The sequence below is a fragment of the Agelaius tricolor genome, unplaced genomic scaffold (assembly GCF_023055355.1).
Source record: "Agelaius tricolor isolate 1412-34295 unplaced genomic scaffold, bAgeTri1.0.p SCAF_19, whole genome shotgun sequence".
Lineage (NCBI taxonomy): Eukaryota > Metazoa > Chordata > Aves > Passeriformes > Icteridae > Agelaius > Agelaius tricolor.
Window position 1 is genome coordinate 3,827,073 of NW_027269279.1, and position 19,600 is coordinate 3,846,672.

The 19,600-nt window shown below is 41.9% G+C and overlaps 1 protein-coding gene across 2 annotated transcripts in view; it reads right to left on the reverse strand.

Annotated features, from left to right (window-relative positions):
- SDK1 (sidekick cell adhesion molecule 1) overlaps window positions 1-19,600 on the reverse strand; it is a 388,755-nt gene that overhangs the window by 105,084 nt on the left and 264,071 nt on the right. For both annotated transcript variants that reach the window (XM_071443929.1, XM_071443928.1), the window contains exons 15-19: window positions 17,391-17,538; window positions 16,405-16,545; window positions 12,682-12,863; window positions 5,077-5,192; window positions 1,888-2,080 (exon numbers count right to left, since the gene is read on the reverse strand). In XM_071443929.1, coding sequence (XP_071300030.1) covers window positions 1,888-2,080; window positions 5,077-5,192; window positions 12,682-12,863; window positions 16,405-16,545; window positions 17,391-17,538 — 780 coding nt within the window. The remainder of the gene's footprint in view (window positions 1-1,887; window positions 2,081-5,076; window positions 5,193-12,681; window positions 12,864-16,404; window positions 16,546-17,390; window positions 17,539-19,600) is intronic.

A 19,600-nucleotide genomic window follows, 5' to 3' on the forward strand; every position in this document is an offset into this window, starting at 1 on the left:
TCTCAGCCCAATTTTAAAGTCATCAGGAAACACAGGTGCAGGTGACTCCAGGCCAGGACATGACACTTGTGACTGGATATCAGGTTTTATCTGACCTACAGCTTGTCAGCCAACAGATCCCTGTTTTCCTAAAGGATTGCCTGACTTTGCTGTCCAGACAGAAAATGATCACCTGTGAACATGAATGACAGGCCTTTCAAATCTTTTTTCCCATCACATAAATCCTGAAGCAACTCAGCTTCAAGGAGTTCTCTGCCAAGATGCATTACACCATCCTGCAAGGAACTTCTCCAGCACTGTGAAAACCCAGAGAAACAATTCTGCAGGGTTTATAAATAAATAAATCAACTCTGCTCATCTCTCCTGCTGAGGCTCATTGCAGCATGTAGCTGGACACACCAAGAAATGTCTCAGATTATCTAGAAAATACAAGTCTGGCTCTCTCTTGGTTTATATTTCCTGATGGAATTCTCTTGTGTTTAAATCAGCATGGGATCCCAACATTTCCCTGAGATAGCCTCGAGGAGACAGGGCAATGACTCTGCCCCTGCTCCCACTTTGTGGAAAGTATTTAAGGTTCATTTCTGCAGCCTTTCCTTCAGCAGAAACATTAAAAGTATCTTTCCTCTTCCCAGCTGATTACTTGTTGTGAAATCCAAGGAGTTTTGTATCTTTGGTTTCTTACCCTTCTGTACTCACTGAGGTCAACCACAGGGTTCTACTGTGCTGAGAGGGAGAAGACAGATGAACTCAAACACATTTACAAATCATCACTGGCTAAAGCTTTTTTCCCCTCAGGAAAACAGGCAAAAAAAGCTGATAATGCACAGAGGAACCTAATACACGTTTCACCTTCCACCACACCTTTTGCTTTCATCCCAGACACACAAGCTGGAGTTCAGATTAGTGGCTCCCACAGATTTCTGGTCCTTAAATTCCTACCTCTGGCAACCTGTTCTAGTACATAGAGGAGAGTAACCACACTAGGAAAAATTCCATGGGAGAGTAATTTTCTCCAGGTTCCTTCAAAAGTATCTCATGAGAAACTGGATTAGCACTTTAGCCTCACTCCTGTGAATGTTAATGACAATTGGATTCTTCTTTACGGGAACACTGACTAACCCAAAAGATCCCTATTAAGGCAGAGCAGTATTTCTAAAAACAATATCTTAATGGATGAATGAGACACTTTTTATTCTGGTTTAAACCTGCAAATGTGCAGCAGTGTTTATGATCCTCCTGAAGCACTGGCCAGAGCCAGGATCACTGTGGATACAGTCAATTTATCTGCATCAGACACACACTGCACTTGTTAGGCCCAAATATGTCTTGAGAAAACAACTTTGGCCACAGAGACCAAACCTTTTTCTGATGCAGGAAATAATTTACATGCTAAACTACTCAGTTCATTTTATTTAATCCTGCCTCCAGTTTTTCAGGATGTGAGAAACTGCCTTGCTGTGATCCTGGTTCTTTCACAGAAACACTTGCAATGTAATATAGATACAGACATTTTCAATTTATTGAGTAACAGCAGGAAACAATTGCAAATTAATCATTGACCTCCACAGGAAGTTCCAGTGCTCAGTTCCTAAGAAGATCAATTCATATTTATTTGGGTGCCTGAACATGGATTTAAGAGCACAAGGATTTGCAGACATAATGCATTATGTGTTGGCTGAACCAGACTATGAAGCTCTTAGATAATCATCAATATTAAAAATGCATCCAGGTTTAGCCCATAATGAAACAAAAAAAAAAAAAATCAAATATTTGCCACAGGCTGAAAGAACACCCATGGAAAACTGGCTGAGGTCACATGAGAAGAGATTGCTGTGAACCCAAGGTCAAATTTTAAGCAGAGAGGTTTAAAACTGGGGTACTCACTGTCTTCCAGGGTGCGCAGGAGCTGGGGAGGGCTCCGGGGGCCGTCCCCTGGGGTGGTGAAGCACAGCACTGAGGTGTAGTAGCTGGTGAATTTCTTCAGGTTGGTGATGCAGCCGCTGTGAATCCCGTGGAAATCCGGAGCGATGGTGACCACGGTCACGCTCTCTGGGGCATCCACCGGCCACGCCAGGAGCTGGGAGAGTCAAACAGGGATGAGCTCTCATTAGAAGTTGTGTCTATTTGGAATCAAAATCGGTTTGGCTGCCAAAACCATCTTAATCTGATTGCAAAGAAGCAATGCTGTTAAAGCACTGTCAGCTCTGATGCTGAACAGATGGATGCAGCACTGTGACACTGGAGGGATGTCTGTAACACTCACTGCTGATGGGGATCCACCAGCATTGCAATTCTCCATGGCTGCTGCTGAGCAATACCAAAATTATGGCAAATCATTATTCAGATGACACGAGCCTTTTGTCTCATCAGCCTGGCCAGTCTCTGCTGCTGAAAGCAGGCTGAAGGAAGAAAAGTACTTTTCAGTGCTACTCTGTCATAAATGCTTTATCTTATTTTTTTTAAAGATGCCACAGTCTGGGGAGGTTCCTGGGATTAGAGGGAGAGAGATGGGGACACACACACACCCTCCTGGCCCTTCCAGAGCTCCCCCAGCACCCCAGTGAGCAGCCCTGCCTCACAGGCTGGGAGCATTACAAGCTCAGTGCACTGGGGACATCCACACCGTGAATGATTCAAGCGGTTCTGGAACTACAGAAAGAATAGAAGAACGGTTGTAAAGATGATTACTACAATTTTCAACACCTGAGTCCCAAAAGTTAGACTCCTGAAGACATTTTCATGCATTTAAAATAGGGTGCTTGTCAGAGGAGCTCAGTCTTGCAGGTTTCATTCATCTCAGTGGATGTTCTGGGCGATCAATATCTCTGAGAGTGCAATACCTCATGCGTAGGTACCTAAATGAGGACTTAAAAAATTCATTTTTGGCAAACGACTTTGAAATTCTGAAACAATTTTTGAAATCGCCTTAAAGGCTTAGGGGTCTAAAACTTGAAAGTGTTTATGAAATTTTTATTTTGTCCAAAAATCCTTCTCATGTGGCTTGCAGGAGAATGTTAAAATTCCAGGCCTGACTCAGTATCTGTGTAAATCATGCTACCTGCATTGATTTCAGGCTCATAAACATGAATAGATATCTGAAATTATTAAGCCATATTTGACATATGTAGCCAATGTCTAGAGTATCTGATAGCCAGAAAGCACAGTTAGGGGACAATAAGGAGTAATTTTGTTAGGAATATTTCATATTTTAAAAAGTGCACTTTACAACTTCTGTTGAAATGCAAATAAATTTCAAAGAAAAGATAAAAATGTATAATGGCTGAAGAGGACAGTAAGTTTTATTTTCGTTTCTAAATCCCCTCTGTGCACTACAATTGGCATTTATAACTTTGGAAGACGGAACTCTTGAGTGCATGTTCATGAGGAAACATGTGCAGAAAACACAGGTGAACAATTTTGTCATTTAAAGGAAAAAATGGGTTTAATCCTTAAGAAAGGCAAAGGCCTGGCTTTGACTACTAGAAATTTATAAATCATACACAAAGCTACTCTAGAAATGAGTGACAGAAATGATCTCACATAGTCTTTGTACTGCAATTCCCAACCCCTGGGAGAAACAGGTTGGTAAAGCTATGGCAATCTACTGCAATCAAAGAAACATAAATTTTGATAATTTCAGAAGTTTTTATTGGCCACTGACAGATACAAATTACAATTTTACTTCCTTTATAGCATTGCTGAAGAAATTGAAACAAAAATTAGAGGTAGCTATGCAATGAGATGAAGGATCTTTAGACTGAAAATCTGAATATAACAGAGAATGAAAATCTGAAATAAGACTTTTGCAAGCATGGGCTCATTGTGCTTGGACCTGCATCAGAAAATTACAGTGCACTGCAGTCCACTGAACCCCAGAAGTGTTTTTATTCTCCAGAGTCTGAACAGAAGCCAAGTGCTATTTCTGTGCTGGAGTTTCAGGGTATTGTGCTGCAGCCCTGTCAGTCACTGAGCCTTGAGAGCTGATTCTATCCCTGCCAGAAGCAGACACACACATCTCCATGTATTTATTTACTTCTTCAGCACCGAGATTCTCAAACCACTGCTGGCCCTCATGAGAAATACATTGGTTTGGGCAGAAATACCAAATCTCTGTCTCAGTTCTCTGTCACTCTGAGACATTCCTAGAGAAGGATCAAGTCTTCTGAAGCATCTCAAATCCATGTACAATCCCTTAATTCACAACTTGTCTTTTGAACTACAACATCCTCCTCAAATCACTCCACCCAGCACTCAAATCAACCTCGCTCCTCCCCGCTCATAGACCACACCTGTCTTCCCTTTTCCTGCTCTGAGATTCGTGCAAGATTTCTCATTGTTCTCTCTGTGGAGGTTTTTAAACCCTTCATTTATTATGCCCTGACTGCTGAATCACTGATGGAGGTTCTGTTGAGAACAAACCACCCTACCCAGCTCCTCAGCAAACACTCCACTGGTCAGAGGCTCTGTTGAGCACTCTCTGCTCTGTGCACTCCAACAGATGTTGCCTGATTAATAAATTCTACATTCTCAAATCTCTCAGATCATCACAGTGGGAAAGTCAAGGCAATTATTTAGTGTGCTGCCTTGATTCCCAGTGAAATGAATGGTGAATCTGCATTAGCATAAACAGAAACCTCAGGGTTGGTTTTCAGTGCCACAATGACATGTCTCCTGAGGTGACTTTCCAAACTGACATGGAATTGCTTTCTGGCTATGGAAACTCTCCAGGAAAATGACAAAGGTATGAGGACTTCTATGCTATGACACATTCCCTTTTCAGAACTTACATAAATTGCAAATATTAGAATCATAGAATGGTTTGGGTTGGAAGGGACTTTGAAGATCATCCAGTTCCAACCTCTGCCACGGGCAGGGACATCTTCCTCTATCCCAGGCTGCTCCAAGCCCTGTCAGGAGCAATATCTGCTCACGTCTCCCTTTATCTCTTTATCTTACAGGTGTAAGATACTCCTGAAAGCAGAGAGGTACTTTGGAGATTCAGAGATCATAAGGCTGAAGTTCTGGTTTACACCAGGACTGTTAATGCAGACATTATTTGGCACCTGTACTCACCTTGTAGCCTTGGTTGATGCCGTTGATGAACTGCTGGGGTGGAGGGTTCCAGAAGAACTGGATGGTTGTGGAATTCACAGCTTCAACCTGCACGTTCTGAGGTGGAGCTGTGGGCACTGCTCCCAGGAGCAGAGAGGGAACAAAGCAAAAACAGAGAGGAGAGGGAATGAGGGGAAAAAAGAGAAAAATGAACACAGAACCCACTGAGTGTCACTTGCAAGTCGCAGAGTAATAAAAACCTCGAGAGAGGGATGCACTTCCCATGCAACAGCAGCGATTTGGAAAGCTGGGCAATTGGGTTAATTTCTCATTCTGTATTGGAGATTCCTTCAAGGGGAGGAGAAGAAATGGCTTCTGCAGCTTATTATCCTGCAGAGGAGTTTCTCAGAAAGACTTGAGCCACGTAAGGACAGGTGAGCACAGCTCTTTCAGTCATCCATGAGTGCACGGAGAATGAAGAGTTTCTGAGAAAAATTTATGGAGTCCTTTAGTGCTGCTCAATTCCCCAGATCAGACAAGAAAACATGGAGTTTGCACAATTAAGGTTTTAATTGTGAATTATAATCTGGCAACAGCATATGTTTATTATTTACTGCTGCCCAAAGAATTAGGACCAGTCATATCACACGTAGTAAAGATTCTTCTTGGGAATTGAGAGTTGTTCTTATTTTATCTTGATATGATATAAATTCATGTATATTGAATTGATTATATATATCCTGAGCCAATACATCCTCTAATCTACTAAAAGTTGCACAAACATTTTATGCCAAAGATTTAATTAGACAGATGTTTTCTCAATACAAAAGCAAGCATGGAACATAAAGGCATGTTGCCTTCAAACAACCAAAACCAGCATTTAAATATTTCACCATTCAATAAAATGTCTCATTCCAAGCAATTTCTTCAACTCACTGCTTTAAGATGTCATTTCTATAGTTCTCAGAGGAAAGAATATTAATAGACAGGCCTATTTTCTGATATTATCAAGCTTATAGTAATTTTAAGAAGAAAACTGCTATCTGAGTACAAAGAAATGGACTAAGACACTTTAAATCCCATAAAATAAGCTTAATAATGCTTCAAAAATATCACTATTGACAGCCATGTGCATTTGTATTCTACTAAAGAGGAGCTATCCACAAGTGGTTTTGAAGCCTGGAAGCCTTTGTTCCTTCTGCTTCCAAAGGAAAGTTTCTACCAAAGCCCAATGATTTGTGCTTCTAAGGAGAATCCACGATTCCCACTGAGAAATGGTGGTTTCCTCCACACTTTTCAAAAACAGGGCAGAAACTTTTCAAGTTCCAAAGCACTTTTCAGAAGATGAGTCTTTGTGTGGAGAAGAAATGAAGAAAAGAAGTTCAAAAATGCAAAAGTGCCCCTCTTCCCACCAAAAGTTATTGTTTGTTTGGAAGAGACATGAAGGGGCATTATTCTTAACTAGTGCTGACAATATACTAAGACAGGACAATGCACACTTACCAGAGATGTGCACAGCCAAGAAAAATCAACACAGAAAAATGGAGAAATCCTCAAGGATGTCAGGTTTGAAATGACAAGAACATTCACTCCCATGCCCTCTGTCACTAAAATTCCCTGAAGATTCTGCCATGGGCTCCACAACCTTGCTCTGCAGCTTTTTTAAACCTCAGTAGCTGCATATTAGTCAGAACCTTCATGCCCTAATTTTAAACTTGATGTGACAATTTATGAACTATGCATAATTATTGAGTTCTGGAAGCAGAGTTTATCTGATAGTACTCTAAATTTTCATTAGAATCTGGGCCCTATTTCCTGCCATGTATCATAATTCCCTGTGTGCTTTTGGAAGGTTATACTATTATCTGAATGACCTGTAGACATCATAAAGTTTTTCTAGTCAAGAGATTCACCAAATCATCCTGAGATACAGTCATAAATATTAAAGTCCCTCTACACTCATAATGACTTGCTTTGGCTACAGTCCCCCACTAAATGCATTTTTTTCTTATTCATATTCTTGATGAAACTGTTTATTATGAGAGCCACAAGATATATTTGAATCTGCTTTTGTGTGCAATACCTTGTATAATTAATGGTTAACATGCGTAAATTTTTTTAAAAGTCAAAATTCTTACTTTCCTGCACATTTGCACGTTCAGATATTGTAACTGTCAGAGATTTGTTATTGCAGAAGAAAATTGAGTTACAGGTCTTCAGGTTAGTTTGTTATCAGAAATGCACCAGGATATCACTGATAGATTCATCTCCTCCAGTCAGTAAAGCTAAATCAGCTGAGCACCACCAAGCTCCAAGTTTTCCTTTGTGGTCCTCACAGTTCTCCAAAAAGCTCAGGCAAACACTTGAGGATAGGTTTACTGCAGTTTTAGGAATGTGGATAACCAAATGCAATAGTTATTTCTTTTAAAAAGGAAATATTTTTTGTTCATTAGGAGATAAATTTCTGAAACAAGAATATATGGTCATAGCAGAGAAAATACCTGCTGTAATATGAAAAGTGGAAAAAAATTATGAACGGAAAACATAAAACCTTCAGAATGCTGGAAATCATGATTTATATCACATTTCCTCCTTAGTTATCTTTATTGAAACATCAACATCTGCATCTCAATTAATGCATTTAAAAGATGGAAAGATGGTCCATCTGATTTGCATAAGCTTAATTATACTGCAGAAGGCATAATGTAATATATTTTTATATTTTTAATCAGTAAAATATTGGCATTATAATCTCAAATTTACTTCAAAGTGCCAGTTTAAAATTCTCCTTTTATGTCCTGATATTAAAGGCTTCCTTGGGTATCTGAGCACTTCTGCATTTTAAAAAGAAAAGAAGTTTGAGGAAGCCAAATCAGAATTGACCTTCTGGTCACTTCAAAACTCAAATACTTTTCCAAGATCATGCAGAGTAACTTCCTGAAGCTTTGGCTGTCTGCACAAGGGATTTTCTAATTTAGTGGTAGATACCTGTCCTCTTCCTACAAATTTGTTGTCAAGCTGTACAGAAGCTGCCAATGTCAAACAGGTGTTTCAAGAGTAATCCCCAAGTATTTACACTCCCAGCTTTTAAACCTGCACTTCATCATGTCTGCAAGTATTCCAAAGCCATCTCACACTGGAGATCCATCTGGGAGTCATCTCAGAGCTGCAGATCAAATTGGTCAGACACAACCAACTGTTACTTTCCTCCTGATAAAGTTCATGTGCTTGGAAATCAGCAGAGAGCTCAGCCCCCGGGACTGCGGGTTAATGTACAGCATTCCAAGTAGAAAAGGTCATGGAAGCACTCTAGATAAAAACCATTAAAAGGGTTTCACTGACAAGATAATTGAGAGGAGACAAGGCACTGAGGTTAAGCATGTGTACATGGAATTATTCTGTCTCTGGCCATGTGCAAACAGCATGGAAATCCCGTGGAGTTTCTGACTGCCAGACTCCTGCTCCTAAATATAGATCTTCAGCACAGGCTTGGAAAAAAGGCTCCTCTGGAGCTCCTGACCTTTGAGGTGGCAGTTTGCCTGTCTCAGGCAGGGTTGTGGAACTGCAGTTTTCCTCTAGGCGAGGATTTAGATGTTCCTTTAATGCACCAGCCTGAGGTGCTGAGCTGCACATCCCACAGGAGCAGTGGGGATGTGGAGCTGTAATTCCTCCTGGGAAGCCTCTTCCCTCTGCTCCCTGCTGGTGCTCCCTGCTGATGCTCTGAACTGCAGTGGGTGCCTAGGAAAAGTGGTCTCTGTCACACTACACATCTGAAAAACTGAATTCTGAAATTCAGCAGTGTGAGATTTGGCACTAACTGATGAGTTTGGCTTCTTGTGGCTGGGAAATGCCTCCTTCCTTTCCTGCATGGCTCTCACACAGACAAGATTTTATTTCTTTATTAAGAGCTGGGGGCCAGGGGCCTCTCTGAGACAACAGCTAATTTCATCACCTTGTGATATAATTTAAAAATAAAATAAAAGCAGTAGATGGCAAATGACATGTAAGCAAGAGGAACTCCCCCAGCCACTACAACTCCAACCTGCTTCTGCACAGGAGCAGCTGGGCCCAGCACAGTCATGGGTGCTCCAGAGCTATTGGGAGGATCCCCAAAGGAAGTGACAGAGGATCTTTAAGGTGGTTTTGCCAAGAAAACCCAAGGGAAAACTAAGGAAAATATCTTTTCACTGAGATAAAGCGAATGATTGCAGAGAGATTCTGCAGTCAGGGATTCCTTTTCCAAGATTATTTCCTACATAAAGCAGGAAGCTTTCAGTTAACTGGGTTTGCTCTGGCTCTTCTACACATTTCTCTGATTCATCTCAGTGCCTGAGGAGAAGCTGCTTTGGACCTGGCTGAACAGACTCCTCTTGCTTTTATCCTTTCCACACCATCAAGACTCACTGGTCTGGTAACTTTTATTCAGGAAGGGCTTTTTTTCAGGCCTTCTTGGCCTGGCAAGGTGTCCATGCACAACAAAGAAGGGAAAATAAAACAACATTCAAATACGTGTTGAGATCTGTGAGCTTTGGGACATAAGGCTGGCTTTTGAGATATGCATCAAAAGAAAGACATGGCACTAAAAGCAGAAACAGAAGTGGTTAATGTCAATGGAGAGGCTAATGGAAGAAAAGTCTCTACTTGTAAACCTTGCCCTGCCTAAATCTAAGACAGGGTGGGAGTTTTTCAAAGAGAGAGTTCAGAGATATTCACAGTGGTGAGATAAAAGGGACAGACCCAAAGTAAGGGGTGGAAGTTGCTACTTTATCAAATCAACCTGCAAAAAAAGGCAAACATGCCCAACAGTACAGAGCAGAGACAATATTGTCACCACACAAAGATGTTTATACCTTCACAAAGCTGTTCTTACATGAAAAGGTATTGGGAAACTTGAGGTTTTCATATGGCAATGAGAAGTCCTGCAGGACAATGCTTAAATAAATAAAATTACCCTATGCAGAGGGCTGGCACAAATCCCTGTGAAAAGTAACATCAAAGCAAGGAACAGCTGGAGAAACTCTGATGAAGAAAAACCTATATATCCAGAGCATCAAAGGATCAGGCTGAATATCACTCTGAAAAGACTTTCAAGATTTTAGAGCCAGTCAACCTGTCTGACCCTCGTGCTGGGATGTTCAGTGCTCTGCCAGTAAGGCCTCCTGACACTTTATCTCACTGACATGCACTGGTTTCCCCCCAGTTCAGACCCATCAGCACCTCGTGAGCTTGGCTGTGTTTTGGAAGCTGGTGATTTTTGAGGAGCTTGGAGCAGCTGATTAGTTTTCAGTGGCTAAAGCAATGCCAGAGGACTAATAAGGGATTAATAGACTAGCTCCTGGTATAAATCCACAGCTTATATGGCCAGTCAATACCCCCTATGACAAAGGTGCCAATATGCTGATGTGCTCCTGCCAATGGGCTGATCTGCTCCCGGGGTTCATTTCCTCCCAGGCTCTGCCTGCCCTGCACATTGATGAGTATGAGGTATTTTTCATCTGCAGACAGACAGGTTCTTGCCAGCACAGCTCACATCATTTAGTGCATGTCAGAGCAGAGGCAGTGGTGGTGTGGTACTAGGAAAAGGGGATGGATGGGAGTGTGTGTCTTTGACATTTATCTCTGCTCATATTAAAATCAGAATATGATTTACAAGGCAGTTTTACACATGGCTTTTTCTTACTCCTGCTAGTTTGGTTTAGGAAAAAACATTCTGGAGCAAGAAACAGTCACTAGATTTCCCTGTCTTTTCTCAACTACAATAAAAATAAAGGAGCAGGGATTTGGACAGTAGCACATTACATATGGAGACTGGATATTAATCCAGTTTCAAATTGTATTTATACCAACCAGTCTCCCCTTTCAGCTCTAAATGTAAAAAGACTTCAAATTCTTTTTAAAACAGGACATATGACTTTGGTGAACCTAGCAAGGTTCAGCATGCTTTAGGTAGTTATTAATAGCTATTAGCAAATATCAATATGAAATAAATCAGAAATATCCAGTTTTTCTTCTATGTCTACCCAGCACTGAGGAATTACATAAAGCCAAAGAGGCCATTGTAGGTTGGCCTGGAGTCTAAACAAGTCTAAACACTCTTGCTGATTAACATGAATGCAGGACTGACTACACCTAATTTATAACAGAGGATTTATACCCTTATAAATGACAACAGACAGCCAATCAATAAAGGATGATAATAACTGCACATAATATCAAGGGAAATTAAGAGTCAATTACAGGGTTTAAGAAAAAAGAGTGTGAAGTCCAAACCTGGGCCTTAATAGATGGAAGGTTAAGGTGCTATGATAGCTTAAAATGTGCAAATAAACAGGGTAATGAATTACAAGCATAATCACAAAAGGGATTCAAATTCTGTGGGCAAACCAATTCTGTGCAGAGCTTGGGTGTTTAAGTGGGATAGAAAACATTAATCCTGGCTGAATGAGAAGACTTCAAGAAAAACATTTCAAGGTCTGCTATAAATACTTCTAGAATGAGGTTGAGTGTGCCTAGGCTCCTCTGAACTGTGAGACTTTACATGCCCTAAGACAAAATATAGATCATTCCCCAGTTGTTGTGGTTAGTTAGTGTTGCATATGAATAATCTGTTCTTAAAGATCTCCCTACACCTCAAACTGCATCTAATCATGTTATAACCTACTCCTAGTAACAATTAACAAACAGCTACATCTTCTTCCCTGATTGAAAATTAACTGATGCACTGTAAATCTGCTGGGTTTTAAAACAGTATAATTGTTTTATGACCAACGAAGTAGAGCCCATGTACTGTCCAGTGCTCAGCATCCAGCACAACCCTGCAATTATGGGAATATATGGAAGCCTTAAGGACCTGGCACTTAATTATCCTACAGATTTTTATACCAATCTAGAGGTGTAAACATGCCTTACACTGGTTGTAAAAAGTAATTACATATCCTTTTGTTGGTGTAATTTATACTCTTCTTAAAGCACTTAGAAAAGTGTGGAGGAGCTGTAGCATAAAAATCAGGGCTTTAAAGACCATTTTATCTTCCCCTTTGAAAGTATCTGCACCATTCCTGACATGCTTCAGAACCCTTTCTCCACAGGTTGTACCCTACACTTTCCTTGCAATTTATTCCATATTTCTAAAACAAGGTGTTCTGTGATTATCAGAACTAATGCAGCTGGTTCACTCTATCTCCGGTATTGCATATGCAGCATCTTGCATGGTACAACCAATTCCCTGAAATATTTTCTCTAACTCTCCTGGCAGGGTAACCTCAGCCCCTGCCTGTCACAGGTCCCATAAATCCATTCCCCAGGACCCCAGCTCTCATCAGCATTTCTATTTATTACTTCTGCTGCAGCTGACTCTGACCTGCAAGTGTGCCAACACGTCACCACGAGGGTCAACAAAACAGATAATTTTTTACTTCACTCCCAGCTTTTCCTACAACAGACATAGAGCAAAGACTTGGCTCTGATCAGGCACTTGAAATTTGCAGGTGCTCCTGCTCCAAGCTGCCCATCAAATTTGTCTGAAGTGACCATTGATTTCCCAGGTTGTAAGGTGGGATTGCCAGGCAGCACATCCCCTGAGGAAGCCGTGGGATGATCAAGGAGATCCTGCTGGGGTTTGCTCACCTCCCTGCAGTGTGTACTCTGTCACAGGCCTGCTGAAGGCTCCCAGCCCAGCTCCATTGTAAGATGCCACCTGGATTTCATACTGGGTCCAAATGATCAGGTCTTTCACCAAGCAGTAGTTGATTTCTGCGCTGGTGATGTTTTTGTACTGGTACTCTCCCGGGAGGCCGGCCAGGCGATACCTGCCATATGGGGAGGAGAATTAGCTGGTTAATGAGATGGGACCAATTAGAGAAAATATCCTGGCTGGCAAAACAGCTTCCTTTGTGAAGAGGCAATATGCAAAGTTTTACAGCAGAATTTTACCAAGAATAATGAAAAATAATCAGAACATAGCAACTCTGATAAGACCATATTATGTTTGACTGCTATAGTATTTATAATCTGATCTCACTGAGATTACAGGCTCAGGGCTAGACAAAATGGGTATTTTATCCTGTTTTATGGTTGCAGAAAAATTACAGCTTTTTAAATGTGGCTTGTCTAGTAAAAGCTGTGATTTAGTACAAAAAATAGCCCAGATGTGATTTTTATCAGAGTGCTGCTGTAAATCAGCCTGAGAAATTGTTTTTTTCCCTTCACTTCTGAAATCTGAAAAGTAAGAGCTCAGAGGGCTCTGACCTCCTGGGATCTCAGCCACTGGCACCCCTGGCTTCCACCAGAATTTACTTCAGAAAATAATTAAAATAAGGATTGAACACAGTTGAGACTGAAGGGTTGGGTAAGCACTGGAGTTCCAGGAGAAGGGCTGTGCCAAACACAGGTGGGTGATAAATATCCTGAAACTCTTTCTGCTGAGACACGAGCAGCTGAAACACTAAATATATTTTCTCATGTAAAAACTGTATTCCAGAAAACAGAGCCCCTTTGATGTGTCTCTTCAGGCCAACAAACTACAGAAAAAAACTAAATTATAGAAAACAAACAAACCTTGCAAATCTGTGAATGTGAATAATACTGTTTGTTTTCCTTCCTTTAGGAAAGTGCTACAGTGGATGCTCACAATATGCTAATTCACAAAAAATCAAAAAACCAGAGGCCAAATAAGGGACACAAGGCATTACTATTACAGGAAAAAGACAAGTATGGAAACATTTGTATTTTTATTCACCACACAACTTTTATACACTCTTACCCATCCTTTGCTTCTCTGCAATCACCAAAAGTTTATTGACACAGAACAATTTCATTGACATCTTGCAGAGACATTTTAAATTCATCTAATAAAATTGGTGCAATGTTTATGACTAGACAACTTCATGTCTTCAGCCAGAGATTTTTGTTCTAAAATCTTCTTATAAAGAGATCACTTCTTAATCACTGACATCTCTATTTTCTGCTGCTTGCCTGACCATCTCCAGCACACTTAATATTTGTAATGCTACACTGGTGTGATTCCATTTAGGAAATATGAATGGAAATAAAGAAATAGCAGCCCTCAGCTGAGTTTATTGAATGTCTTGCTCCCCCTTTCTCTCTCTCTCTCCTGTGCAGGGTGTGTGCTCCCTGGCAAGTCAGTTCTTAGTGCAGCAATGCTCTCTCTCCTGCCCAGCAGACAAGGTGCAAGTGCTCCTGTGATTTAATCTGTTATGCTGTTAGCATGGCAGACCCCTAAATGCAATATTGGCAGTGAGAAAAAGGGCAGAGGAAGGAGGCCAGTTCAGAAATGTCATGTCTTCATGATTTTTCTCACCATGGACTTTGATGGATACTCCACATGACTTGTGCAGTGCACCTTCACTTTTAAAGATCAGGTGTTCCATCAATTTAGCATCTTGCTTGTCTTGAGCTTTGGGTCTGTGGGAAGGCTGGTGCTTTTCACTCTGCTATCCCCTGATTCTGCAGAAATCAGTGCAGGAACACTTCTTCAGTGCATATTGCTGTGACCGCACAATTCAACTGGGAGGAACAGCCTGGTTTATTACCTGGGACTTGTGCTTTTATGTGATAATCTTAAATTCCTGTTGAATAAATGGTTTCTCTGCTCTGCTGTCAAGACAAAGCAGGAAGACAGCAAAAATGCTCACAGATTAAGCATAATGAATATGAGCACTATTAAAATGGACAGAGATGTTCTAGCAAGGTCAGGGATCAATTATGCAGATAAATGCTGTAGAAAGTACCAAAGTTAAACATTATTGGAAATGCTATATGGAGAAAACAGCACAGATTGCCAGGAGGAGGAGCCTATGGGATTGCTTTGTAAAGCACATTAAGTGCCAGAAAGACGTGGCACTAAAAGCAGAAACAGAAGTGGTTAATGTCAGTGGAGAGGCTAATGGAAGAAATGTCTCTACTTGTAAACCTTGCCCATGACTTAATGCTGAGACTGGGAAAGACTCCCTGGGAACAACTGAGGAGCCAAGCCTACCACTGGGGAGACCTGTTTGAAGGGAAGAATTGCAGCAAGAATGTTTGCATCCTTGGCAGATGGGACCCAAGGCTCAGGACAAGGATCTATCTGCAGGCAGAAGTTGAAGCACCTTTTCCCACTGGTGGCTGACAAAACATTTTAAACTGAGCCCAGCCCTAAAACCTTGCACCAGCAGCACTTGCACAAGGGGCTCACCTCTGCTGAGGGGCTCTGTGCAGGTGACAGGGAGATGAACATACTCAACTCTGCCTGCAGACACAGGGAACTTCCCAGGGCTATTCTGGGAGCTCACCAACACTCTGAACATGACAAAAGCCTCTCCATCCATGCCAGCAAAAGTAGGAGCACAGCTTGAACTGGATGTTGGCATTTAAACTGCAGCATTTAGTTATCTTTTACAGTTCTGGAGGACGCTGTATTAAAAATGTCAGCAGCCTGCCTACAGGAGGATGTAACCATCACTTGGAAATATGTCAGGGGCTGGGAGTTTTCCACAAAAAATGCCTCCCTCACTAGAGGTGTGGCCCTAGCTGGCTGCTAGCACTGCAGGGTGTGGAGGATGCCAAGTGAGCAGTAATCTAGTGGAATTGGGTAGGAGTGAATACTGAGTCCCAAAAAATCACCTAAGGGAAATACTCTGCAAAGTCTCTCAAGTGGCATCACCCTTTCCAACACAATGAATCCTGGGTAAGCTGCCAGACTCGATGGGTGCAGGATTCCCTGTTACCTGCCTGAATGTGTTTCTCATTAATAAACACAAACAGGGCTGAAAGGACCTTACTCAACTGGCTGATTTTCAAAACCAAACCAAGGTCTGCCATGAAGCATCTGACCTGTCATTCCCTCTCTCCATTTTGTTTGGCACAAAATTGAAGTTTATTGATTCTTTTGCTGCTCCTCCATAGGCAGGAGCCCTGTTGTGTCTTTGATAAATTTAATTAACCTTTTGAGCAGGGAGCTGAGCTTGTAATAAGCAAATATACATCTGCATAGGCTGCACTGTACCAGCCTCCCATGTGAACACTTGCATTACTTAGAGCTTCACTTCCCTTTGAAAATGGAATAAAAGGATTTTGTGAGTCTCCACAGGTCCTTTGGAACAGCTGATGGACCCTCAGACGCTGTAGGACAGACAGGCCAGAATTTAAGTGGCTGCACCCTTGTGACTCCTTGAAGAGTTGTTTTCCCATATTTAACAAACCATGGAAGCCTGAGCATTTGCACACAATAACTAATATCTTTAATTCAGTTAGAGATTGCTTTTATTACACTCCTAAGTCACAGCATTTGAACTCCCTTGTGCAGACCTGGACCTATCTCTGGACCTCCCAGGTTAAGAAAGGACTTACCTTAGGATGTAGCCATGAAGAACCCCATTGTGCTCACTCTCAGGAGGAGGCTGCCACTGGACCATGATGGACTGATTGGTTCTCCCACTGGCCACGATGTTTTTAGGGGGGGCACTGGGGGGCTCCTCAGGGAGCATCAACCTAAGTACAAAAGAATGTGATGGACATGGGTGTTGAAAGAAATCAAAAATAATAGTCTATTTCCTGTATCCACTCCAAGTGAACCACTCTTTTATCACAGTCTGATGACTAGAAAGAAATATAATGCTGATCAAACTGCTGAAGACATGCATGAAATAGTTACAACAAATCAACATAATAGGAAATCAGTTAAGCAAGCAACAAGACAGACAGCTGAGGTAACCCTATTCTCTTGGAATCACCCAGGCTGCTACAACTCTTTAAAAAGATTACAAGCCTGAATGAGTAAGAGCTCAGGTCCAGTGTCTGTGACTCCTTCCAAATTGTTTCTTTCAGCTCTTTCAATATTTTTCATATCAAACTCCTACATTTTGAAAAAGCCATTTAGAGTTCAGCTGTTCTGCAATTCAAGCTTGCAGCAAGCTTTGGTTCACAGAAGAAGGGGGATGCATTTGAAAGTGAATATGATGAAGCCATCCTTCTCTGTCACCTCTGGGTAAATTCCAGAAGTGACATTGCCATGACAGGGTGAGAGCTGTGCTCCTGCCCGGCCTAACTGCTGGGGCTTAGCATAAGAGCAAAATGTAATTTCCAAGATTCTTCTCAACTGATACTCTGGAGTACGAGGACACTTCTCTCATGATGTGCTGAGCTCCTGCATCCCCCAAACGCCATCATCCCTAACTCCTGCCAGCTGCAGGGCACTCTCCAGTGACCTGGGAAGTGGCAACTTCTCCATCTCCCAGTCGTTGTGCAAAAGATGATTTTATTCCTTGACTCCCAAGCAGCATTTTCCCCTCCCCAGGCCTCTGTCCCTTCAGCACACACACCCTGGCTGTCATTACCTGCTGGTCTCGGTGCTGTAGCGCCCCTTGCCCACCTGGTTGACTGCACACACCCTGAACTGGTAGGTCCTGGCTGGAGTGAGGCCACTCACAGTGACACCGGTCATCTTCGGGTCAAGGTTTGACAGGTGAACCTTCCAGGGAGAATCTGTTGGAAAAATTAGCACGGGGAAAAAAAAAAATAAAAAAAAAGATGAAAGTGCCTGTCAAAAGCCCTGCAGAAGTGAGAAAATGCCTCTGACTGCTCAGAGCTCTTGGTGCTTGCTTCCCTCAGAGGAACTTTGGGAAGAAGTTTCTTTTCAGCAGAAGAAACCTTCCTGTCAGCCCACACGGTTCTGCAGATTGCACATTTGTCTACTGGAAAGTGATGCTGCACATGTCATGGCATAATAAATAAAAACTATATTCATTAACATTTTAATAAAAGAGGAAACAAGCATGATAAAGACAGATGGGCTGTGCATTTCACAACCCATCTGTTTGGCAGGCCATCACACCACCACACCCATGAGTGGCTCTGGTGGAAGGATTCTAATGAAATTCACAGTCAGTTTGGAATATCTTCCTACCCAGCTTGCAAGCAGGTGTAGAAGCGTGACTCCCTCTGCCAAATCAGCCCTTTGCTGCAAGACCTGAGAAAGCTTCTGCTGCTGATTCTACGTGTCTGCAGTCTTATTTTTTTTTTTTTTCCTAGTGATATTATTCAGCATGGAATCTAATTGTCCTAGGAAGGTTCCCTGGTAGAAAGAGCCCTGGCAGCACTCTAAACCCCTCGCTGTCAGTTCACATTCTTGCCATATCAAGCTCCTCTGATGCCTAAATTACATTTACAAGTTTTTAAAGAGGTCAGAAACAAAACATGTTGAAAATTAAATATTCTGACTTCTTCTCTCCATAGCCTGGTGTCACATATTCTCCCTGATGTCATGACTGAAATAGTCAGGGAGAGGTGACATTTGGTCTGCGTTGCAACAGTACAGCAACAGAATCAGCCAATTTGAAGATTTGTTCCATTTTTAAATAATACCAGCTGTTTTCATGCTCCCTGCTCAAAATTACTAACACTTCTGGAAATTGCTGAGGAGCTCGCTGTAGATTTTGGCAACGTTATCTGTGCATGTTGCTCATCAGAAGTGCATCGTGGCTCCTGGCAGGTCACCTCAACGTCTGCCTGAAAATGAAGATGAGATGTCCCAAATGTGGAAGGCTGCTAAACTTCACACCAAGACAGAAGCCACTCATTTTGTGCTTTTCTGGCAGATTCCTTAGCAAGTTTAAGTCCTCTAGGGTGTGATGCCAGTTGGGCTATAAACACTGCATCTTCAAATTACTCCAAATGTATTTATTCCAGTAAGGGCCTTGCCAGAACGAAGTCTTTTTTAACAGGAAAACTGACACAGCAGAATACTGGGAATGCTGGAGAGGGACATTTGCACAGCAGTGAAGCTGTGTCCTTGCCAATTCTTGATTTACCAACAGCCACTTTGGCTGCAAGATCTTGATGCCAATTTATCTTAGCTGAAGATTGGATTTCTTTTAGAGAGCCCTTAGAGGAAGCACACCTGTGCCATCTAGAAAAGCGTTGCTTAGGAGTATTTTTGCACCTTAGTTCCTTCTGAATTTTCACAGGCTTCCCCTTGAGACTTCCCCAACAGCCTTGTTACAGCCAGAGTGCACAGCAACAAATCAAGGGAAGCTGGAGTTAAGGTATGGCTGACCTAGTGCACTGCCTGAAGGAACTTCCTGAGGAAAATGGAAGAAGGGAGTGAAATACCCTTGTATGAGCTACTTGGGCACTGGTCCGTTTCCTAGAGCATTTCATTTGTTTACTGCCAGTGTAAACACCACCTGAGAGTGCTTAACCCAAGCAGCTCAATGTAGTGAGCAGTTTGATTCAACAACAGGCCCTATTAATCTCCTCAGCACCTTGGGGCTTTGCTCTGTTTATATGCTGCATCTGTAGAATACTTTATTAATTCTTTTTCCTCTCCTGGTGGAAGATAAAAGATCTGGCAGGAAGAGAGATTAAACTGGAAACTAATATAAACGAAGCCTATTCATCTCCTGGGCACTCTGATTCAGAGAGGAGGGCGGTTCAGGGAGCATTTGCTCACTCCTGGAGCACTGGATACACTGAGTCTGCAGAGTATCTTTAAAATTTAAATGTCAAGTCTTTTTTTTTTTTTAATCAATAAACAAAACATTCCAAA